Here is a 24,293-nt window from a genome sequence, read left to right on the forward strand (position 1 = left end):
GAAGTGATGGCTCACACTGATTAAGTCTGATCCACACCAGAATTTCAGAAGAATATGAGGCTCTGGAAGAGGGGAAAAAAAAAATCCTACATGGTACATATTCCCACTGTTGAAGAACAGACTTTTTTTTAATCTGCTGTGTCTGCAGCTATTACCTTGTGAGCCTCTCTCTTGTTTACACTTAGTCAGAAAACAAAACAAAAAATACTCTCAGTGCAATTAAATTTACTGGGAGTAATTCACTGGTCTTAAATCCAAGGAAACCAGAAATACCCTCACAGAGCAAGGTTTGTCCCAGCACACACTAAACCGATGGGATTAATCCTGGGGAACTGACTAGGCCTTTGATTCTCATCCTTAATAAATAAGGGGCAAAGTTCCTTCCCATGCAGTAAGGCCAGGTCCTATTCCTGACCCCAGAGATCTGGTGCCTCTTCTGTGCAGGGGTGATTTCAAACAGCCAGCTTAATAGAGACACAAGGTCAGATTCCTGGTGTGAGGTGCCTTTTTCCTCTGAGTCTAGGAAGCTACTGTAGATCTGCCCCTACGTAACAGAGATCAGAATATGCCTGTCGCTGGGGCTGGGTAACCGTACACGCCAAGCGAGGCTGCAGCGGTGGGAACTCCCTGCACAGGAGCAGCCCAGGTCCCACGTGCCATTTAACCCGTGGTGGGGTGCGAAAGATGGCCGTTGTTCCCAACAGCCGAGTGTCTGCCACGTCTCCTCTTTGGGGAACGAGATGACAAGCCCCCACAGAGAAGCAGAAGGTAGAAGAGGCAGCTGTGTTTTGAGCATTGCAGAACCCCAGTACCAGCACTGTGTTGCCCCAGGCAGCACCTCCTCGCTCCCTGCTTGCCATCAGCACTCTTGTCCCTATCCCATCCCCTCAGCTGACTCTGCTCGAGGTGTGAGCCTTACCAACGACGTCTGACTTTGTGGTCTCTTGTCCCTCTGTCCAAGTGAGGTTGCTACTGTTGCTCGCAGCTCAGTTGTCTGTAAAGTCTGCCGTTGCACTGTCTTCTTCTCCTGTGCATGTGTTCGTTTTGCTTTTGTCTGGTTGTGGGGGTGTTTTCTCCTTGTTTAATTGTCTGAGATGTACTAGTGTTGACTTGTTTGTTGTTCTCTTGCCTCTGATCCAGTCTTCACACACACACACACAAAAAAAACAAACAAAAAAACCCCACAGATCAAAACAACAACAAAACCCAAACCCAGCAGCAACCCGAACAAAAAGGGTTCAGCTGGGAGAAAGTGACTGTGGCATCAGGGAGTTGACACAACAAGGTCAGGGCTAGGCAAGATGCTGGTCAGAATCTGTGGGAGAGAAAACATGGGGCTGCAAAGCTTACAGCTGGCAGCTGTGTCTGTAATGGCAGCTCTGTAGGGACAAAGGAGTGGGAAGTGTGCACCATGTCTTAGCACTCATCCGCCAGATGCTTTGAGGGAGGCTTCTGCAGAATTAGATAGTGGGGGGAATTTTGTGCTGCCTCAGGAGAGGCTATTTTTAGAGCAGAGACAGAGCTTAAAACTGTATGTGCCAATTCTCCAGAGCTGGGATTGGCGCTGGAAACATTCTCCCGCATTTCTGGTGTGAGGAGCCCAGGTTTGGCTGCCTGCACACCGAATGGGTGCGTGCTGGTGGTTGGGATGTGTAGCAAAGCAGAGGTGTGGAAAGATAGGTGGAGAAAAGCAGAGGCTTGTGAAATCCATTGTATCAACAAGTAGCTCCTTTTTAAATTCAAGCAGCCACTTACTAGCACTGCTGAATAAATCCCTTGCCCCTCAGTGAGGTCCCTGAAGGTAGCGTAAACCTAAACCCATTCTATTCCAACCTTCTTCCCATTCTTACCACCTTCTTTCTTCTCAAGAGAGCCACGCATTAAAGAGCGGGCCTGTCAAGCTGGTTGTCTCCTCCACTTTGCTTCCATTCTGGCACCTGTCATTCCACCACATTCAGTGGCTCACAACAGGATGGGCGTGGGGAAGGAAGAAGTGAGAGGAGCTGTAAGAAGTGCTGTGCCAGGGAAGGGGTAGCAGAGCTGCACATCGCTTCAGGAATGAGAGGAAAGGAAGAGCCCAAAGCCGCCACACACGGGATTTCAGGTGTAGCCCAGAGTAGGCCCAGGTACTATGCATGCCTTCTTTGGCCTGCTGCTCTCACACAATAAGAAGGACCCTTCCCCTTTGAGGAACCGTTTGGGAAGTTGTCCTGTGATACCAGCCATCCCTCCACCGTGCCCTCTTACTGCTCAGCTAGCCCTTGAGCCAGCCAGGGACACATCAACTGGCCCGTCCTGGCTGAAGTATCTGGCAGCACCTGTCAATAAACAGTAAAAGACCAAAAGAGAGCCCAGAATGCATGTCCCAGGCATTCACAGCATGGTGGGGTGGTTTTAGTTACTCTCACTGCTATTCTCTACCTCATTGTCCAGTTGCACTCAGCTGGGAGAAGAGAATCCCTGATAAAAAGGGATACTAAAAAGAGCCACTAAGATGATTTAGGGACTGGAGCATCCTTCCTACGAGGAAAGACTGAGAGACCTGGGACTATTCAGCCTAGAGAAGAGAAAGCTCAGGGGCATCAATGTATATAAATACCTGAAGGAAAGGTGCAAAGAAGATGGAGCCAGGCTCTTTTCAGTGGTGCCCAGTGACAGGACCAGAGGCAATGGGCACAAACTGAAACACAGGAGGTTCTGCTTGAACATCAGGAAACACTTTTTCACTGTGAGGGTGACCAAACACTGGGACAGGTTGCCAGAGAAGTTGTGGAGTCTCCATCCTTAGAGATAGTCAAAAGCCAACTGGACATGGTCTTGGGCAGCCTGCTCTAGGTGGCCGTGCTTGAGCAGGGGGGTTGGACCAGAACAACTCCAGAGGTCCCTTCCAACCTCAACCATTCTGTGAAGAAGAAAAAAAAAAAAGCCATGCAAATGGTGTCAGGTGAGCTGAAGTCCACTGGCTTTGCAAGAGACCAAGAGTTGATACTTCAAGACCGCAGCAGGCAGTGCAAACACAACCATCAATAGCCTTTGCTTACCTTGGGTAAGGCCTAGGGGAGCCCAGGCAGGAGAAAGCTCTGGGGGAGCCAATGAGGGAAGTCCTGATCCAAGGCCATTCCCCAGCTCGGGAGAAAGCACGTTGTGAAGGAAACGTTTCACGTGTACTGGCTCCCCTGGAAAAGGGAGGGCAATGGTCACCCTTCACCTTCCCTTCTACGAAGGCGAGAGGCTTGCAGGCGATAAATGACACAGGCAGCCTCAGTCGCATTTCAAATTTCACTTCAAGACAGCTTCACAGCAGCAGTTTAGCATCCAGTGAGGCATTGATGAAGAGCGTGTGTGCGGGTGAACACAGGCGGAAGGCCTCTTCCGCATTCAGGGGGCTTTGAAGGTAGAAGTAGCCAACAGAAGCTCCCAGAGCACCTCTGGATGTAAAAGAATAGAAGTGCTTCTATTACTAGAGCATACAGTACAAAGAGAAAGACATTTGGATCAAATGCTTTGCAACCAGAATACACTGGTGAAACAGATGTGTGTTTCAGCGACAGGCAATGGGATGTAGAGTAGGGGACAGACAGGGAATGTCCCTGTTAGGCAGGGACCCAGGACTGCTGGTCCTACCTTAGGATGGAGTGAAGATGAGATGTCCTCTCAGGCCAGCCTGGCTCACTGTGGTGCCCAGGAGAGCATGAAGAAGCAAGTGAACTTACTGAAGAGAGGAGAAGGAAAAAAAAAGAAAAAGCCAGGCCTGCAACCTCCATGCATGTGGGCTGTTGGGGCAAAAGAGAAGGAAGCAGAGGAGTAGGAAAGTGTGGGCAGGTGTAAGGAGGAGCTCTACAGTGAGTCTGGGCTGCCAGTTTGCCGCATCCTGGCTAGGCTCTCAGGATACTGTTCCAGTTTTGTATGTGTGTGTCAGTGCACGTCTGTGTGTTTGTATCTGTGTGTGTCATCAAGTGTTCACTGCATGAAGCCTGTTCCTCTTCTTTAGTACCTCCCATTCATTTGCACTCATTTCTTTTCCAGTGGGGTTGCTAGTTTTAGTCCCCTTTTCAAGCTGAGCCCTGGGATTTCCATGGAGGGGTGACACCAGGAGGATGGCTCGATCCTGCGAGGCGCTAAGCACCCTCAGCTCACAATGACCAAGGCAGTGGAAACCCTTGCAGGACAGAGCACGCAGCTTAGGAATATTTTTTCAATAGCGCTCTGCAGTGAGAATGCAAGAACAAAACTTGGAGGGCTGTTTTCCCTGATTGTTAATCCTCCTTTTCTTTTTTCTGCACTCAAACCAGTTTTGCATGCATCAGACAGGAAGAGGTACAACACACGTTGATACTAACAGAGAGAGAGATTATACTCTGCTCCGAGTCTAATCATAGAATAATCTCTACTGTGGTTGAAAAGCAATAATGGCTAATTTTTTTATTAAGTACACTTGCACAGGCAAATGTCACCTACAGTTTGTGTTCTCCAGCGGCCGTGCTGGGAGCGGTGACAAGGCTGTGCTGAAGCTAAGGGGAGCAGCTGAAGGCCGCAGAGGGCTTGGGGGTGGGGGAGGCAATAGAAAAAGCACACTGTGATTTTATTTGGGTCAATGAGTGAGTGTATTTCAGCCATTCCTTCCCTTTCAATAATATGTTTGTATAATAGATAACCGATTCAGCTCCTGAAACTAAGCCCGTCCTTTGCTGTTTGTCAGTAAAATAGTTTTTTGCATGTTTTGCATCTGAGTGTTTTTTCCAACCCTTTGAACCGAACGATACTCCTGGGTCAGAGGCCGGAGGCCTGCTAGGGGCACGGCAGACGAGCAGGTCACCAGCTCACGGGCAGGGGTTTAAGAGAGGAGGAGGGACAAACACGGCTCGAGTGCTGTGGGAAAAAGCTGTGCCCAGCCTTGATCTATGAAGAAGGGCCGTGCAATTCCCCCCACGTTATGTGACATCGTAGGACACTGTCCCAGATTTTAGCCTGCCTGTCTCCCACTCACTGGGAACACAGGGAAGCTGTAAGGTCCAAAACTGATTTAAAAAGAAGATAAATATTTTACAGTTAAAACCAAATTCTGGGTGCAAGCTACCTCCAGAGAGGAGCGGGGGCCTCTCTTGCCTGTTGCCTGCAAGGGCAAGCGGGGAAGGCAGGGCGCAGGAAACCTGGGGCTTTGGCACAGACAAGGAGAGGTGTGCTCATCTCCCATTCTAGCAGTACCGAAACCTGCCACCATGAAGCAGTCCTTTAACGTTCTTCATTCTGCTCTTTTCTCTCCTGGAACAGGACCACACATACACAAACAGAGCAAGTCTGACCCTGAGTGGGACTTCAGCCCTTATGCACAAAGATGCTGATGCATGAGTTAGTTGTTCTACAAGTCTGGGCAAATCTGGACACACCTTACTCAGGCTCGGTGGAAACACTACGTGAAAGCAGAGCAGCAATAAAAAAAAACCCAACACCCAAGCAAAGAAACCCCCACAACAGGAATAAAACCCACAGCAGCAGGAGAGAGAGGAAAAAACCACCTAGGCAGCAAGGCAGGGAGCTGTTGTCATGGAACTGACTGATAGTTGCAGGCACTGGCATCTCAAATTATGTCCAGGGGTAAAAAACGGCCAGCAACAGAGACAGATGATCTGACTTCTGCTGAGGTGAGAACAATTAGAGATCGGGCAAGAGCTGGAGGACTGCCTGGGGACTTCTCCGAGCTACCCATGCGCTGCTTCCCTTTGCACATCTTATAAAAATAATAATGTCACGTAGCCTGGTAATGCTGTTAGAGCTTCATTCCAGGAGATGCCATATATCAGAAGATATCACCAAGATTTGGTAAGGCTGTGCTACCTCAAGGAATCAGGGGAAAGAGAAGGAAAACCAGCCAGCAAGGACACACTGTCCCAGGTCATTCAAAGCAAGATCTGACCCATACCTGTCCTTCACCAGACACTCAATCTCTGTCAGTGCTTGGTGGGAAACAATGATGAGTAAAGCAGCCTGGTGGCACTTACTGAGTATCCAGTTGATTGAAGTCCTTTGGTTCCTCTTCTACTGCAGCTCAAATGGGCAAACTTTGCTTCATCCCAGTGCCTGAGTGGTTGATGTCTGTGGGAGAGATGCTGGCTGAATCACGAGGTCCAGCAGAGTACCAGGAGTCTGTGAAAGCACTGACTCAGGGATGCACACCACGAATGGCCTGGAGGTTGCAAGAGAAGCAGGGTGGAGAGGTAACCATTGGAGAAAGGCTTTTCTATTCTCATTTTTGGCTTGTGAAATTCTTGTGGGACAGCTGACCTACAATTAGCCCTCAAACTGGATCCTAGCTCCTTGCTCCCCAAGTGGTGCAGTTACACAGTTGTGCTGCTTCTCAAGATACCCCAGGACCATACCTGCATTATCTGCCAAAAGCTGACACGCAGCAGCCGGACTGCCCACACGTGCCCATTTGCTGCTACAACACCCCCTTTCTTTGTGCAGAGGTGACTAGTAATCCCTACTCTTGTTGCAGCCGCACTATCTTCCAGCTTTTCACCTGCAGATGGGTTTGCTACGTACAATCTCCTGTGTTTGCTTTGGCTTCTTTTGTGGTGCTTTTGTGTGTCCAGGCCTCAGAGCTGCACTGGCACCAAAGGGCTACGCGTGACCGTAAGACAGGCCCAAGAGAGGAGAAGCCCCTGGCAGGGAAGGTGCAGACCTGGCAGGTTGCACACCAGGTGAACATACAGACAAGCCACCCCAAGGAAGTGGCAAACTCTGGCATGTTTCTGTCAGGATCCCTCCAACAGATCCCCATTACTTACATCCACGAGCCAACAGCACTCAGTCACTGGCTGCAGAAGACAGGCTGCCTTCCATAAGCAAAGAACCTCCTGGAGCAGCAAGGCTTCCCAGGGCAGGCCAGTGACTTGCATTACAGGCTGGACAAATTAATCAGATTTGCCACTTTAAAAAAAAAAAAACAAACATACAGGGAGAATAATAATGTTGCAATAAAATGGAAACAGCCGCAGACAATGGATTATAAAAGAATCGGAGTGTTTCTTCTCCATTCAAAACACAAACACAGGTTGGCAGAGAAATGCTTCCTGGGGGGACCCCTGTCTCCAGTAAGCCCTACAGCATGGGACATGCACTGGTGAGAAAGTGTGCGGCGCTCGCATCCTTGTACTTGCACAATGGAGCTCTCCTCCCAGTGGATCACATTCAAAAGTAAGTACTTTAATGGATGGCAACTGAGAACAGATAGATGACCACATAAATCTGTCTCCCAGCTGTAATGTTGAAGCACAGAGAAGGCGTTCAGCTGCCAGTGGCAAAGATGGGGAGTGATGGATTGCTTGCTAATCCATCTGCTCTTAGATTTGCTCTCCAATACAAAATACTATTTTAATAAAGTGCTATTAGCTCATAACTCACTCAGTGTCACGGAGAGGAGATAACCTCAGCCTGGGGTTGCCATCCTATATCCCTGCATGGAGTGTTAACAAATAGCTAGCTGGGTGCCACCTCCACAGGGACATCATTCACACCGAGAGCTGACAGCAAACCAAAATTACTGATGAGGCTGGCAGAGGTGACAGAGGCCCTGCATTTAAATCTTTGATGAGGCAGGAGTTGAACAATGACAGGTGGCCTTTTTTCGCCTTTCCTGTTGCATTCCACATGAGCAGCAGCAGTGACAGCAACTGGCGCAGCTATTCAGCGGGCAGTAGGGCATGAAATCACCTCGCTGGTGGCTAGAAGCAACGTGCATAGCAAGAGGGACAAGGAATCTCTTTTCAAAGGCAGGATTTAGAGAGCAGGTAGCAATAGTGCCTGGGACACCTCGAGAGAGCTGGCTTCATCAGTCCAACAGCCCATGGCACGTGATGCGAAGGAAGGAAGAGTAGTGTGCAAGTGTGAAAGAATGGATGGGGAACTTTATTTCCTGTGGAAATAAAAAATGAAGCGTCAACCCTGAGAAAAGCAGCACTTTCAAGCCTGACAGCTACAGTTGTTCCAGGTTGCACTAAGACCGACCAGGTGCAGAACTGCAGCGTGCATCAGCTCCTCACGTTCCCAGCGCTCCTCATGCCGCTAACCAGAACACAAGGACGTTGAGCTCAAACAATGGGATTATTTGGCTGGAACCTACCCCACCAGCTCCCAAAACACTGTCAGGCAAGAACAAATGGCATCAGTTTGTACAAGTGGAAGCCCACGCCACTCTTTCAATGCAGTGGGAAGACATGAAAACAACTGGGTTGGAAGACTGGACCCAAGCAAAACAAGTTGTCCGCACCACCTCTGCCACTCCTTACCCGCCTTACCTGCCAGATGTAGCACCCCAAGCCTCCTCAACCCTCTTGAATCAGGCTCATCTCTGGCTTTTCTGCTCCACCTCCTCAGTTTTTGCCAGCCTAGGTGCCACCTCCCTCTCTTCTTCACAGGTAAGACATCCATCATTCAGCAAGAGTTTGATAAACGATGTATCCGCACTACTGGGCTGGGTGCAAACAGTCCTTCTCCTGCTGCCAAGGGTGGAAGTGATTATGGACTTTCAGGCATTGTATTAATAGGGATCTCTCAGGAGGGGACTGGGGGACGTGCCTCCTCTGCCCAGAGCCACAAGCTTCTCTAGAAAGGAGGATGAGAACTCACTGCGAATTTCAGACACATAGATGCTGTCACAACCTACCAGGTAGGGGCTGTGGAGGGAGATTGTGAACAGAGACAAGAAAACAAGTGAGCCCTGAAGCTCTCCACTCCTGGGATTTCAACTAGCACCAGGGTTGCACGAGAGCCTACAACACATTGCTAACAAAGCATGAAGAGCACAGATATGCAAAGCTCTGATCAGCTGATTGATTGTTTGAGGATTTTTGAGGGCAAAGGGAGGTTGAGACACACAGGACAAGTTCTGTATATTAAAGAGCCCTGTCCCTAGGAGTAAGTTCCTAATATACAGTACAGAAATGTCTCTACTTACCGCTCCCCCACCTTTTAAAGGAAAATAAACTAAAGAAAACAGACTTCATCTAGCAGAGAGAGCATCATCTTCCGGGCTGCCCAAGAAGGGGAAAGAACTTTGCCCCTTGGGATACAAGCAGCCCCAGCTAGTGAGTCACACCAGAGCAACATCTCAATAGAATCATAGAATCATTAAGGTTGGAAGAGACCTCCAAGATCATCGAGTCCAACATCTCAATACACACCAGAAACGCTAAGGCATCCACGTGTTCTCAAAACCACTCACGTGTCTGTCTTCAAGACGGACAGACCTTTCCATCCATATGAAGCCCATGCAGCAAAGCTCAGGTAAGGACTTGTGGCATCCATCGTTAAGAGCGGTCATTAAAAACTCACGGAAAAGTACTCCTGTACTCAGGCAAACCTGAGAACCCTTAGGTCAGCCTACGCTTCCTGCGGTCTTCCCTGCCACAGCAAGAGGCTACTTCTAGCTAATTGTCCTCCCGAACCTGCAATTAATCACTGTTGCACAGCACAGAGGCATGTGCTGCATTACAAGCACTGCGCTCCCTCTGCTTCCATGTAGGGGCCTGATGCAATCTGAAGGAGGAATCGCATGAAGCAGCTGAGACGGCAACTGCTGTGCTTTTCACACAGCTTTCCAGCAGGATTCTCTTCCCAGCTATCGCTATCAGCAAAAGGGCAGTCAGACAGCATAAGGACAAGACAGAGTACCTTTCCCCTCCCCCCAGCTCCTTTTGTGCTTTGTGGAGACGATTACGGAAGAGAGGGGAAAAGTATTGAAGGTGTGTGTCACAATTAAAGATTTTAATCACACAGTATCAGACTGCTCCCTCACATAATTCATTAGCAAGGGTTTTTTAGCAGAGAGAGGCTCTGCTTAGCTCCCTTCCATCTCTTGGGGCTTAACAGAAATATAATTTAGTAAAATTGAAATAGGAAGGGGAAAGCCTAGAATAGCTAATCCTCTAGTAAGTCAGTGGACTAAAGGACAACTACACCTAGGCTGAAGGGGAGGACAAAAAATGGCATTCAAGTTTATTTCAGTCATTCAGAACACGAAGTATGCAGTTTCAGTTTATGCAGCGATTCCTCCCTTTCCTCTACAGCATGCTTCCCACAGCAACGTACCTTGCAACAAGTAAGCGTTAGTGGGGTGTGCAAGTCTGGGCACACGCTACTGCTGTGGGACACCTGTCCTTAACAAAGGAGCAGCTTCTAAAATGCATCTTCAAATTCTCCCTTGGCATCCAGGGGAAAATATCAGAGAACCATTTTGAGAGAAGATGGCAGCCCAAGACAGTGAAGGTTTGCAGCCTCAAGAATATTTCTTTCCTGGTGTCCCACAAGGCTGCCTGTTCTGAGGACGCTGGTGACCAGCCCTGTTCCGCTCCCATGCTCACAAGCTCTTGTCAGGGTGCATCTCTCAAAGCTCAGCAACAACCACCAGTGAAATGGGCAAAGCAGAGATTGCTGTCAGTTCCTCTCGGAGGAGAGCGTCTCAGCAAGGTACTCAAGGGCACAGATTTAGGTCAGGCAAATGTGCTTGCATAGTGTAGTTACAGAAGGGGACTCAGAGCAGAGCGCAGAGTTCAAATCCAGTTCAAACTCAGAAAAAAACCTGTGTGCCTCTTATATGCACACAGACAGAACAAATGTCATCTGATCAAGACAGGCTTGTGTTCCTGACTCGACAACGGCACATTTCTCAAGTGTTCCAGAAACGCAGCAAAAGACTCATGTAGCAAGAGCAGCTTGATGGCAGCAGCCAGTAGCAAACAAGCCCCACTCATCTCTCTCTCTCTTCAGACCACGATGGACACCTGTATGCCAGACAGACTTACAGAGCCTTGCCTTCTCACCTCCTCAAAGAGAGAGATGATGTACTTGGGGGAAAAAACATCTAGGGCTGCTCTCAGACTAGCTGTAGCAGCAAGTACCTGGCTGGAGAAAGCAAACAAAGCATCGTGGGCTGTATAGTCAGAACAGACACATCGGAACCTGGGAAGCAGCGGTTCCTGCTGCAGCTCAGCAGTGTGTCTGAAGGGCTACCTAGCATCCTGAGCAGCGCTTTCAAGACGGCTATAGGAAGTGCCAGTTGCTCCACTGCAGTTCAGATAACCTTTTGTGATCCAGGGAGCGTGTGCAGTTATTCTACAATGCTACACTGGAGGGGCATAAAAGCTCTCAGGCTTGGAACACTTAGCACTTCAGCACTGAGGAGTCATGCTCCAGAGCCTTTAGTCCCTTGCAGTGTACCACTGCAGGCTGGCTGTACAGCCATCCTCCAGGAGACCCAAGCACAAAGAAGACAAAAGGCTCCAGCAGGTCTAGCCACATTGCAAGGGAAGTCCCAATGCTTATCAGCCAACCCACTGCACAGCTGTAGTTTCTCCATGTGTTGACTCCAAGTTAACCAGGTGCAGCTGTGAACCACACCAAATACACCTCTGTAACACAAAGTCCACCCTGAATCTGTGAAGGGGTGACGACAAGAGAGCAAGGAGTGATGCCATACAGAGATGTGAGCAAGGAGGTATGTCATGGGCACGATCTGTGGAAAAAGAGATGAGAAACACCTCTGCTGGAGCATAAACCCTACAAAGTTAAATATATGGGAGTAGCAGGCTTGGACAGGCCCTGTGTTCCCACAGGCCCATGTCACTGGGACGCTCCAGGACAGTGTTAAATGGCTGAAAAGGATTTGGAGTTTGGGCCTCTAGCAGGCCAGGCCACACAGACTAACACAGGCAATGGTATTTCAGCAAGGGGGTCCTTTAATACATTTGCTTCTGCCTTATTTAAACCATTTTGTTTTCTGGTGCACTTTAAAAACATGAAATCAGAGGCAGACTGAGGCAGTAACCCTTGCACCAACGGACACATTTCTCTCAACACATGATTCCACCAAACGTTAGCCCAAAAGACCCTCCCAGCTTTCTCCCATGCCCACTTTCCCACACATGCTGGTCTGAAGCCTGCAGACTTCTCACACTGGTGTTCCTTTGGGGAAAGGCAGAAGTGAGTTTCTGCCAGTCCCTTTGTTTGCTTCAGCACCCTCTGTTTTCAGCCACTCCATCTTCTGTTTGTGTTGCTGCACAGCATCAGCTACCCGGGCATCGATCATGGCCTCTGTAAGAACACCGTCCTCTGATGCATAAGCTGCAGCCTGGAGAGGCAAAGGCAGAAGAGACAAAAGTTAGTGATGGCAATTCCTAGGATCAGTGAAGGTCTGAGACTGGTGTCTCTCTCGTTTCCCCCCACACTACCTAGCAAAACATCCAGTCTTGTTCTAAGCCAGTGGTGGTACCCAGAGCAGTCTGGCGTATCGCCATCAGAAAGGTTTTCCTTGATGCAGCTGTACCAGGGACTGAAATACATCAACTGCCCAAGCAGAGAGACACATTCACAGCTACACTGAAGTCTTTGTCTCTGAGCTACTAAAAAGCACCTTTGCCTACCTGCCTCTGGATTTCCTGGGAGGCAAGATCTTTGCATTCGGAAGAGACAAGGCCACAGGTTCATAATGCTGAACACAGCCAGTATGGTTAGGCTGCAGTCACACTTGGCTTGTTTAAATTTCCTCTCCTGCTTTAAAAGCGCTGCACATTTGAAGCCAATAAGGTAAAGAGTAATAGGTGCATATGGTGATTGAATGACTCCATCCGAGACAACAGAAAATGTTTTAAACACTTACACAGGAGAACTAATATCAGTGCTAGGGTGAATACGGGCAATGCGGCACCTCTAAAATGATGTCTAATGTGCACTAATCTTGCTTTCCTCATGCGTTCTGCTAGGAATCTCCCCCTGCATCACTTCTGTGTTGTGTCAGCTCCCACCCCATACTCATCTGCCCGTGAGACCTTCCCTTTTCTCCGCACTCCGTTCATACCCCAACTCCTGTCTCCAATTCTGCTTGGTAAATTAACACTTAGTCCTGTTGCTACTTTGACAGGCAGTACAAATTTTATCATAGTTCCTTGCAGAAAGGGCTGAAAACTACTGACATCCTTGCCAAACAGCCCACAATATTTCCAGTGGCGGCTTAGGGGAAACAGGACTGCGTGCCATTTCTCTTCAGCTGCAGCAAAAGGATTGTCACTTTTGTCCAAACATGCAGGACAGCTAGGACTCCACCGATGGACATCTTGCAGATGACAACACAAGCAGCCGTACCCTCCAAGGAAGGGAAGGATGCTTATGGTGTTAGCTGTACCCATCTCCAAGGTAACAAAGCAACTCCAAGCTACAGATTTAGAAATCTGGTTACTCCCTATGCAAGTGCTCCTGCAAGCGACTCAGTACTGTGGTTCCTTGTACAGCTATGCTAGCGAGGGAGCTAGACACTAATCGGGGTGGGACCCCCTCCAGCTTCTCACATCCATGCTGCCTGCCCCAAACTTCCGTCCACATCTTTCTCCTTCCACAGAGCTATCGCATCATGGATTGTCACATGCCAATGCTTCTGTCTGCAGGGTGTTCCCCAAGATCCTAGTTCGGAATATAAACTTTGGCTTTCATGACAGGCTGCAGCGTGCTTCTGAGGTGTTACATACAGGCTCCATAAATCATTAATGGTGCAAAACATCAATTATACCAAGCAACAAGCTTTACTGCAAAAGCACCACAGAAGGAAATTACAGTGTGACCATTTTATGCACCCACTGTCCAATGACGTAGATGGGAGAGAAGACAAACCCCAGAGTAAGCTGTTGCACTGCTCAGTATCATCACAGTACTGGCTAGCCCAGTACAGTAGCTTATGCCTGCCTATTAGATTACTGCTACCTCACTGCAGGAGGAATAATTATTTCAAGAAATGAGCAAAAGGTTACCCAAGTTGGTTTTCAGCCTCCTCTAGCTTGCTCTCCAGCCCTTACTTGGTAGCCCTTTTTGGGGGACTGGTTAGATCACAAGAGGTCTCACTGCACAAACCACATGTAACCATAGAGCTGGCAGGCCCTGGTTTTTACTGCAAGAAGCATCAAAACAGACCCTTCCCTGCACAAAACCTTTGTAATCCTTAAGGCAGAAGTGACAAGTTAGGCTAATGCTCATACTACAAGTTAGGAGTAAACACTGGCCACAGGCAAGAAGTGCAGAGAAATAGAAGGTCTACAAATAGAGAATTCACTTTGCATAAAGGCACTTGTCCTCTGTATTCAACAACAGCGCAGGAGGCATCCTGAACACAATGAGGCAGTGACTTCCCACAAACACCAGAAGAGCAGCAGTGTTTTCATAACCTGCCTGCTGCCACAAATATTTATACAACATGTATCACAACATGACCTGTCTTCTCTCACCGCTGTAAAAGGGGCATGGTGGAAAGGTTCTGTTCAGTTGAAGTATCCTCCCTGACTCACCCCCATAACCCACCCCCCACCCCTTTTTTTTTTTTTTGCAGGACAGGACTTAAAGCTAAAAGGAGCCAGCACCCTTTTGTCAACACAGCCCCTCCAGCCAGGAGGATTTGGCGTTTTAAAATGGAGTAAGTGCTTTCCTGGGATGTGCGTTATGTGCCTCCACAGAACAGAGGATGTCTTCCCTTCCTCCCTGCCACTGCATAGACCATAAATTCAACTGTGGAAACTCCTGCAAAGCTGTGCAGTTCACGCTCTGTTGATTTTCTCAATGACTTTCTATTTATAGAAAGCCTCAGGCCCTAGCTGTCAAAAAAGCAAATGGGAGAAGCAGCTGTCCCTTCTGGGAGTAGCTTGCACACACACAAAAACAGTACTGAGCTTCATTTATATTCATACCTCTGCCTTCTGCATGGACAAATTTTAACCCATTTTCTCCAGTGCAACTATTCATGTTTTATAACTCAAATCTAATTATGAAATAATCTGAAAACAAAGTATTTGGGGGGGAAGTAGAGGGATGGAGCACAGATGACAAGTCCAGCCTACATGACTTAATGTTTCATTTCAGCCAAGAACCATGGTTAGTTTGGCCAACTTAAAGTAAATCTGTATCCTTTGAATCACATTTATAATGAAAACAGCCTGCCCAAAAAGACCCCAAAAACACAAGCACCCCCCCACTTATAACATCCTTCAGCTCAGACCACTATAGAAACATTAAATTCTTCCCATAACTTTGTCAGGCAGATGATTTTTTTTTAATTATTTTTTAAATATAAACAAGGTTCAGGGAGCAAAAAGGCATTTATGTCAGTGGCACAAAAGGCAAGGAAATGACAGGAAGCTCATCTCTATCGTTAACACCGGGACATAAAACTCCCGGGAATTCTCTTGAAGCGTTGCCAAAACAACTTTCCAGAGATTATGGCTTGGAATAGTGACACCTGACTTCTTTTGACATTTTATCTAAAGTATATCAACGGGTTTAAGTACAGGGTGCAGAACTAGAAAGTCTGCACATTATTATAAACAGATCCGAAGGGAATTTTTAAGTGTGTAAATGCATCTATCCATGCTATATTCATAAAGGATTAGATATAGGGAATGGAAAAGCACAAGGATGAAAGGGAATGCTCAGTCTTCTGCAGAAGAGATTAAAATGGATTTCCAGCATGCAGACTATTAGCTGTGCCAGACAGCAATATTTTTCCCAGTGCCAGAGGTTACACCCTCTGCTTTTCTGCATCTTATTTTTTCTATTTGGTAAATTCAGGACAAACTGAGCCAGACTGAAACAACAGTGAACTAGAACTTCATGTAACTGACAGCCAATCAATTTCAAGCCCAGCTTATAGTGGAATTAAGCCTATGAAAGCTGCAGCTATTGCTCAGGCTTCTAGTTTAACTGAGATGTTTTTGTTAAAAGCAATATGGGCAGACCACTCCAAAAACATCTTCATGGGAAATGACCGTGAGGCCACGGGACAGCAACATGGCCATACGCTGCCGTTCTAGGGTACTCTTGGTAAGAGCCGACAGCTACGATGGTTTCTCCTCCTACTGCTTCAGAACTTCACTTTTCCCCAAACCACCTCTGAGGTTCAGTTCTGGCCATGAGAGATGACCCCAGGCAAGCTAAGTAGAGCTGATGAGGATCCTAGCATCTCAAAACTCCATCAAGTCCATGGTAAATACCTTCCTGTGCTCCCTGTCCATTTTCTCCAGCACTTCTGCAGATTCGGGAATGGAAGCAGGAGTAGCAATGCAGATTCCTCACTGCCTTTCCTAGTACCACCTGCCCTTCATGGGTGATTTGATTAGGTTTCACCACACAGAGGTTAGGACTAGAATTGCAAGCAACAAAGCTTCAGTCAGCTTGAGGTAGTAGGACAGACCCTGTGGAACGCAGCAACACTTCACCGTAGATTAAGCCTGCCATTCTGCTCCCTCGGCATTTGTCTCTGTTGTCCAGACACTGGTTGAATTTTTGTTCCAAGACATGTCTACAGAGGTATAATGCATACAGACAGCAACACTGCAAATGACTGTTGGAGGAATAAACTAATTAAGAAAATATATATACAAAGCTGAGGTGAATTAAGTAACAGGCATGTTGCAATTAAGCCTACACTTTGAGGATTAGCTCCAAGTCGCATCAGGGCACTATGCAAAATAGCTGAATAGCTGAAAACAAAAGGCAAACAAAATGCTCCCATCCAGCATTCACAACCAGCAGTTTTCACTAGGGCTTTGTGCTGTAATCCTCCCCAGAATGGGTCAATTTAATTTATTTATTAAACAGAGACCTTAGGCATATTACATTTCAGCAGCTGAAATCTGCTGTTTCCCAGCTCTGTAAGGTGTTACTAAGATCAGAAACAGAACTGTTAAGGGAGATACCTTGCTTTTCCCTTTTCTTGGCTCTTCCTGCCCTTCATCTTCTCAACTTGTACATAATCTCAAACTCTTCCTGCCTCTGTTGTTAACTTGACATAATGCTTTGGGGGGGGGGGGGGGGGAGAATGCAAGTAGGGAACTGAGTAGGAAGTCCAGATGTTCACCTTAACTAGAGTCACAGAAGAGGCTCCCTCAATCCTCACGTTAAGACCTTTTGTAGCTTCCTTATAGCTCCGCACATCCAAGGCAGACAAAATTGTAGCTTGCAAACTGATTAAAATACAAGTGTGCATTCATAAAGGTGCTGCTCACATCAGGTCATTTCCCACATCAGCCATCTTTGGCATACAGCATCTTGAATCAAAAGTTCAGTCATACAGAAGTTCGAAAGACCAACAGTTCAAGAGTTAACAGCCCTATCTGTAGTATATAACCACCTTACAGCTGTTGCATCCAGCTGAGGAAAGTCTGATAGCATTTTCTTGAGCCAGTTATGCTGGTCCATATAGCCCCTACCTACCCTGATCCACCCCCTCAGATGTGCCAGGACAACAGCGTAGCTATGCAGTTAACTTGTCTTGCCAAGCTATTTTTAATTTTGATCAGCTCCCTGACCCAGTTCATAGTACAGCCATGCAAAAAGGTGCACCAGCACAACGGAAAGGATAGCAGAAAGGCAGGAATATGAGGCAGGACTAACACTGACAGAAATGCTTGTCAAATTGCAGCCTTAATCCTCCCCTGATAGGAGAGAGCATTGTATCAGTTACAACGCTACCTATAAACAAGCTATCTGTTAGCACTGACCCAGGCCCCAAAATACTGATACCATTCAAGAGATCAACTTGGGTTAAGGGTACTTAAAATACCTGCTTACAGAGAGGTGTTTAACCACAGCTACTGAAGTGCCATACCCTTAGTGCTTTACATAAGCAAAAACAAAGGCAGGTGTTAACAAGTCTTGCCTCAGCCTGTCTTGCCACAGTCAAAATGCAGCCTTCTGTAAAGCTCCAGTTACAGCTCCAAATTCCTTGACCCAATGACTGAAAAAATGACTGAAAAAGCTACCCTACGGTAGCACTTGGGATCAACAGCTCTGGCAGGCAGCTCCCAGGGCAGTGTTCAATACAGAAATCTTACCCCTTTCCAGATACCCTCACAAACCCGCTAGTGGACTGTATCCACCCAGTCATCTCCCGAGGAAAGACGACCATGTGTCTAGCCACTAGCTGCAAAAAGCCTGTGCTATTTTAACACTGACCCATGACACATCACACTTCCTTTCTTGATCAACAGGGGATAAGATATGAAGTCCCTTGTTCCAGAACACCAACAACTTTGATTTGACACAGATGAAGCTTCTTGCAGCTTCTACATCAAAACAATTCATATCGTTTTGCCCACCCTCTCCTGCATCTTCTTTTTTTTTCTTTTTTTAAAGCCCTTTGACTGTTTTATGACAGCAGAGAGGAACATAACCTCCTGCTGCAATTTTACATAGAACCTTGTTAATAGTTCTGGCGCTATGAGGTACATTTTAAAAAGCGATCAGGGCAACAACACTAAGGAATTAGTCACCCCCACCTTTCCCTTCCTTCAAGATCACTTAAAGGATAAATGATAAAAGCTGAGGCCATTCCCAGGGAGTAATGACAAGCTAGGAGATAAGGGGTGATAAAAAGCAAAGCTGATAAGAAGCAAAGGATCATTTATCACAACTTTTTATTACAGAAAATGCCTGGCGGCAAAGCCTTTCACATACATGGGTAAGGGAGTTCTCTTCTAACTGAAGAGAAATAAAGAAATTCTGCAAGAATTAGTGGTCTGCTTTCTCTCCCACATCACCGTCACAGTTTAAGACAAACACCCTAGGTCTTTATCCTGAGTTTCAAAATCAGAAGCGCACAAAAAGCATAGCTGTACTTGGAAAAAGTGAAGCCATGATCTAGTGGCTCTGTGAAAGGCAGAATGGCCCAAGATTCTGGTCTTTCCTTCAACCTGTCAGCCCTCCAGAATGGTGTCTGAACACAGGCTACTTGCACTACCTCCCTTTGAATCGCAAATACTTGTCAAGCATCTTGCTAAGCTTCTTGACTAAACTGGTAACAATACTAATCTGGTATGTTTTCAGGCAGTTAGAGAACAGAAACAAATTAAAAATAAATAAAGCTTTACATACATTTTCAGATGACAGCACACATTTTTAAATATGTTTCAATAATACAAAATTCACACAGTAAAATTAACCACCTGTTAATTTTACTGGTGGTTAAAATTAACCACCTGTGTGCTAAGATACAAAGAATAAAATAAGGACTAAGCACTCAAATGGCTGCTTTGGACCTCAGCTCATGACTACTGCAGTTAAATGGATTAGAAAGGATAAATACTTTCTGTACCTTAAAAGGTGGAAAAACAGTAGGAGGAATGAAACACACAAACTTTGTAAAATGTTTGTGAACTGCCAAACTAAATTTAAAACATACAAACAAACAATTTTGTTTTTACAATACCTGAAAGGAACCTGACATTAGTAAGTTACATGACATACAATTTGGAGCATATTCCTTAAATTGATATTACTAGGCTAGTTTATAAAAAAATACACAGTCCAGTAAGAAACTGGCAGCTGTGACAAAACAAGGTGAAAGCCTGATTAAAAAAAAGTGCTTAAGGTTGTTGAGCATGTGAACAATTGCACTCAAAGTGATTGCATTTCTTGTTTCTATATAGGTACCATGCATGTAGAAGTACCTAGTCTTTTCAGCTCCATTTTTCAGTTAGTTTTGTTCCTTCAATTACTCAAGTTGCACTAAAAATGTGTTTAGAACAAAGTAGGGCAGAAGGATGTTTTAGTGTCCTAATGCTGTCATACCTATGGGCAACAACACTAGGCACCTCTTCTACTGAGCTTCTTGAGCTGAACACGAGTAATGGCCAGCATGATTTGCCCAAACTCATTCCTAACTCACTTGCTTTACGTAAATTCAGTAAGGGATTTCCCATTAGTGATTATAAAAACTGTTCCTATTTATGAGATGAGGAATTATGCTGATATTCTGACACCCACCCCAGAGCTAGCAGCATTCTAGTACTACCGTACGGACATAATAAAACTTCCAAAGTGAGACAAGGTCTGAGACTCCAACATCAAACACTCAAACCTTCCAGAAAGGGAAAACGAACCAAGCAGCCCAGTGATAAAAGCCCTACTTACCTGCCATGCCACAGCAAGCTGAGATATCTCTCGGCCAGACATGCCTTCTGTCAACCTGGCAATCTCCGAGCACTTTTTCCCATAGTCAAACTGGGCCAGCTTCAAACGTCTAAAAAGCAGAAGAACAAGGATTAGTTTACGTGTAGCCACAAGACAGGACAGGAGGGTAAAGGAGTCAGAGGCAGGCTTTGTGAAGAGCAACACTTACAACGAAATCAAAGATCAGATCGGATCAATCTCTGTAGAAAGATCCAGCCTGAGTACTGAAGTTGTTCTCCTGGGCCCAGAAAGCCCGATTTTGTGGCACAAAAACATGCGTACCTGGATTAAGACCAAAAAAGTGCAAGACTGCACAGCACACAAGGAAACGAGTCACTTGGTCTGATTTGTCCCTGTTAAGCCAAGCAAAGACAAGTGCTTGGAGATGAGGAGTTCCAACAGTGTTCCTACTTGCATTATTGCCTCCAGTGCAGTAACTGGTCTCTTAAATTCTAAGGGCACAACAAACCATGGCATGAAATACTAGGATGGCATCTCATCCCATAACAAGAGGCATCTCTCCAACTCTTATCTGTACTAGTTGTTTAAAGTGGGTTTATAGATAGTGTGACAGAATACTGAGAAAAGGGGATGAAGAAAAACAATAAAAGAAAGAATCCTATAGGGTGGGAGAGTTCTGCAGGGATACTCACTGTTTACCCTCTGTGGCTGGCTTCAAGACATGCCTATCAAAATACATTCTCACAAGCCGCTCCCGTTCTTCTAGCTGGGGCAGATCAAAGTTCACCATTTCATCTATTCGGTCATTGATAGCCCAATCAAATTGCTCAGGCTGGTTGCTTGCTAAAACAAGCATAAACCTGGAAGTATGAAACAACAGAGGAAAGACTGAAAAACTCATAAAAATAAAAATCTGAACATTGGGAACTGCCATGGCCAGTATCAAAGACATTTCTTCACCTGACATGTCTGAAGATTCCTTAGAAACAGCTTTGTAACAGCATCTTAAGTGACATAGGAAAATGCAGTGCAGTTTAAGCTATTTAGAACTGCAGTGTGTTTAACTCAAGTACTTAGCCTTCCAATATCAGCCTTCCCCAGTCTGTCCTTGCCATAGAATTTATCACTTCACCCACAATCTCCCTCAAGTTAGGAATATCACAAACATTTAGCAGGAGTACTCTCCCAGAGACCTCTAAGTCTGAAACCTTGGAACAGGGCTGGACAACATGGAGAGATGTTCTCTGGCACATACATATCTCCAGTTTAAATCCCAGTTTGGGGAACTGACTTCAAGCTGCTAACTGCACAGCACCCCAGAATCATGAGGGGCTGTCTCAGTCCTGCTCCGAGGGCATGAACAGCTGCCAGACAAAGCCAACAACATTACTGAAACCTCAGCCAGCTCAACGAGCTGCAGAGCATTGAATGGACTCATCCTGGCCTAAGAATAAGGAGTGTACCACTGCTGGGTCTGTGTATGGGAAGGTCATTCTTCAGCAGCTGGTAAAAGTTGGCTTGTTTCCTTCAAGCAAGTCCATGCCTGCTACCAAGTCTGCTGTGTGCAGAAAGAGAGACATTCACAATGGGTACGATAAAACAAAGGTGGTTTGTTTTACCAAGCTTTGCTCCATGGTACAGATGTGCCAGCTTCCAGGTCCTGCTCTCTCTCCTGCTGCATTTTGAAGCCAGAAGCCCTTTCTTTTGCTTTGTAATGATGCTTCTTCCCCATGCCAATTCTACTTTAATGCTGTAACTGATGTTACCAGCTTAATTGTGCATTTTAATTTGAAATGGGCTTTTAACCACAGCTATTGGAATCTTGATGTTCTTGCAGTCTATTGAAATCCTAGTCTACAGGGGGCTGTGTTCTTTGCTGTTATTTCTGAAGATAACTTTGCCAACCCAAGAGCCAAACAGGCATGAAACTGTTCCTTTTCTACCAACAAGGACTTCCCCCAAACCCCTGCAGAAACACAGCTTGGATAAAGGATTGACATGCAACCTGATATTCAGGCCTTGCTCATTTCTATTGTGAAAACGATACAAGTGAGCAAAAGATGCTTGCTCACAGTCAGCTATCCGGCAAGAAGATGCAGAAAGTTCTTTGGGAAGCTTAACCCAGCAATTCACAGTACTTGGTACTTAGTTACGTTGGTGACAATTCACTGGTAAAGTAACAGTACTCCTCGGGGTCTCACCAAAACAGCTAGATTTACATGCACTTATTCAAGCGAACTCCCATTCATGGATGCGGGACTCCTTATTGCCCAAAGCAGCAATAAGGCTGTTCAGAAGTAAAAAGCAGTGCATGAATCACAAGGACATGTTCAGTCTCCTAGAATGGCTCACAGTTTAAATTAGGGTTGAATTCAACATCTGACAAAATGACAGCCCAACTGTTTTGAGTGGAGGCATAGCACCCACCAGCACCAAACAAGCAAGGCCAGAGCTCTGCTAAGGCAATTTAACACCAGGAGAAAGAACCGTCCCCTTACCACCCCCTGCCAGTCACTGGCTTGCAGTGCAATTATAAATCTGGTCAAAAAGAGAACTTTGCTGGATCCACAGCAATTAGACATTACAAGTCTAGAAAGGACTATTTCCTAGAGATAGGGGGAACTATCTAAAGCTAAAACATACACGCTATTATTCTTAGAAGTTCTACAGTTGGATCTAAACATCTTTACAAAAGACATTTCTAGAGATCACTTAGGAGCTCGGGATAGCTACAGTTTTCACCTTGGAAAACTGTATTTCTATCTTAAGCACCGTTTGCTCCGGGTCCTGCAGAACATATGTATTTTGCCAATATATATTTATTATATTTATTCTTGCAAACAGCAAGTACAACATCGTTTAATAATGATTCTACCCAACTCAGCATTTATAGAGCAATTCTATACATCATTTCAGAAGAGACTCGCTATCCTCCCAAAGAGAAAACTAAGGATCTTGCAACGTTCTTTGCAAGGTTTTTTGCTTTCTAGCAAACTACTCATTTTGGAAAGGCACACCTTCCACGGCACCTCACTGTGACAGAGAAGGGTAAAGAGAAGCTACATACAAGCGACTATCAGTTAGAGCTGCATTGGTTTTAACAAGTTCAAGAGAGACCCCAAGGACAGAAAATGCCCCGCTGTTGTCCTGAAACAATGCCCTTCTAGAATATTTATTTCAATGTCATGAGGTTACTATAACAAGTGTTTCACTACAACCTTACTAAGGGAGCAGTTCACCACTGAGAAACTCACCTTCCCACAGGCAGAGACAACTTTTCTTGTTAAACTTCTTTTACAAAAAAATTGAGCCAACTAAGTTCACACACACAAAAATCAAATAAAAGATTATTTGAAAAAGGTCAAGGAAAGGTCATCTCTATTATGATAGCCAGGAAATGGCTCTTGTTAAACTAAGCAATGCTCTGCAGCAAGTTAACATCCACGTGACAAAGTGAGCATGGATGGATTGGCAATGAAATTCACACACATGCATACATGTGTCAAGTCAGCCCTGCAATCATCTGCGTTTAGCAAATCTATCAGCAGCCACGAAGGAAACAGCTCCAGGATTCCTACATTTATGTGCAATGTTACACACGGACATACTGAGCAGACAGCTCATGCAAAAGAACTGGGGTCAGATTTAAACTCATTTGCCTCAGTGTCAGACCCACCCCCACTGCACACACATCCACAGCATGGAAAGAGGCCGCTAAAGCACTGGAAAGGAACAGCAGCTCAAACAAGCACAAGCTGAAGCATTTTTGAATAGATTATGAAACATCCAGCCAGTATCAACCCTGCATTCTCTTTTGTTATACTGATACTCACGGGCCCAATACTGTCCTTGTTTAAACAACAGTAACCGATCAAGAAAGAGTATGTACTCGTTAAGACAATCAAGATGTTCAAATACCACCCCTGTTTCAGGAAAGAATTTCAAAAGAGCGAAACACCGGATCGATGACATAGGAAAGGGAACTGCTCACCACTACGTACCATATGCAGGGGAAGTGTTGTCCTGAAAGGCAGTTCAAGATCCCTTTTGCACATCTGCTAACGTGGGCCAAATGAACGCCCTTTTGACAAGCACTGATCTCTACCCTGTGTACAGCCCTTCCGAGTGCTAATTTCCAGGTCCCAGGAAAAGATAAAGGAAGAGCAAGCTACATTCAGTGTATAAGCTGAAAAGGGGATACACTACGCAGATTTTTTTCAAGTCCTTAGTAGCACAAGATCACATGTTTCCAACTTTCATTTGCACACCACAGACGCTTTACAGACTTTCCTTAATTCAGGGAAATATCAACTGATGTAAGGGCTGAAACTGGATACTTACTTGTTGCTGTG

The 24,293-nt window shown here is 46.0% G+C and overlaps 1 protein-coding gene across 1 annotated transcript in view; it reads right to left on the reverse strand.

The window, feature by feature from the left end:
* Nucleotides 1-11,722: 11,722 nt before the first annotated feature.
* The window catches only part of ATAD3A (ATPase family, AAA domain containing 3A), a 28,867-nt gene continuing 16,296 nt past the window's right edge, over nucleotides 11,723-24,293 (reverse strand). Inside the window, exons 13-16 of the mRNA XM_009325256.1 lie at nucleotides 24,283-24,290; nucleotides 20,634-20,801; nucleotides 19,942-20,050; nucleotides 11,723-12,127 (exon numbers count right to left, since the gene is read on the reverse strand). Coding sequence (XP_009323531.1) covers nucleotides 11,948-12,127; nucleotides 19,942-20,050; nucleotides 20,634-20,801; nucleotides 24,283-24,290 — 465 coding nt within the window. The 3' untranslated portion in view covers nucleotides 11,723-11,947. The remainder of the gene's footprint in view (nucleotides 12,128-19,941; nucleotides 20,051-20,633; nucleotides 20,802-24,282; nucleotides 24,291-24,293) is intronic.

Source organism: Pygoscelis adeliae, unplaced genomic scaffold (assembly GCF_000699105.1).
Source record: "Pygoscelis adeliae isolate BGI_AS28 unplaced genomic scaffold, ASM69910v1 Scaffold36, whole genome shotgun sequence".
Taxonomy (NCBI): domain Eukaryota; kingdom Metazoa; phylum Chordata; class Aves; order Sphenisciformes; family Spheniscidae; genus Pygoscelis; species Pygoscelis adeliae.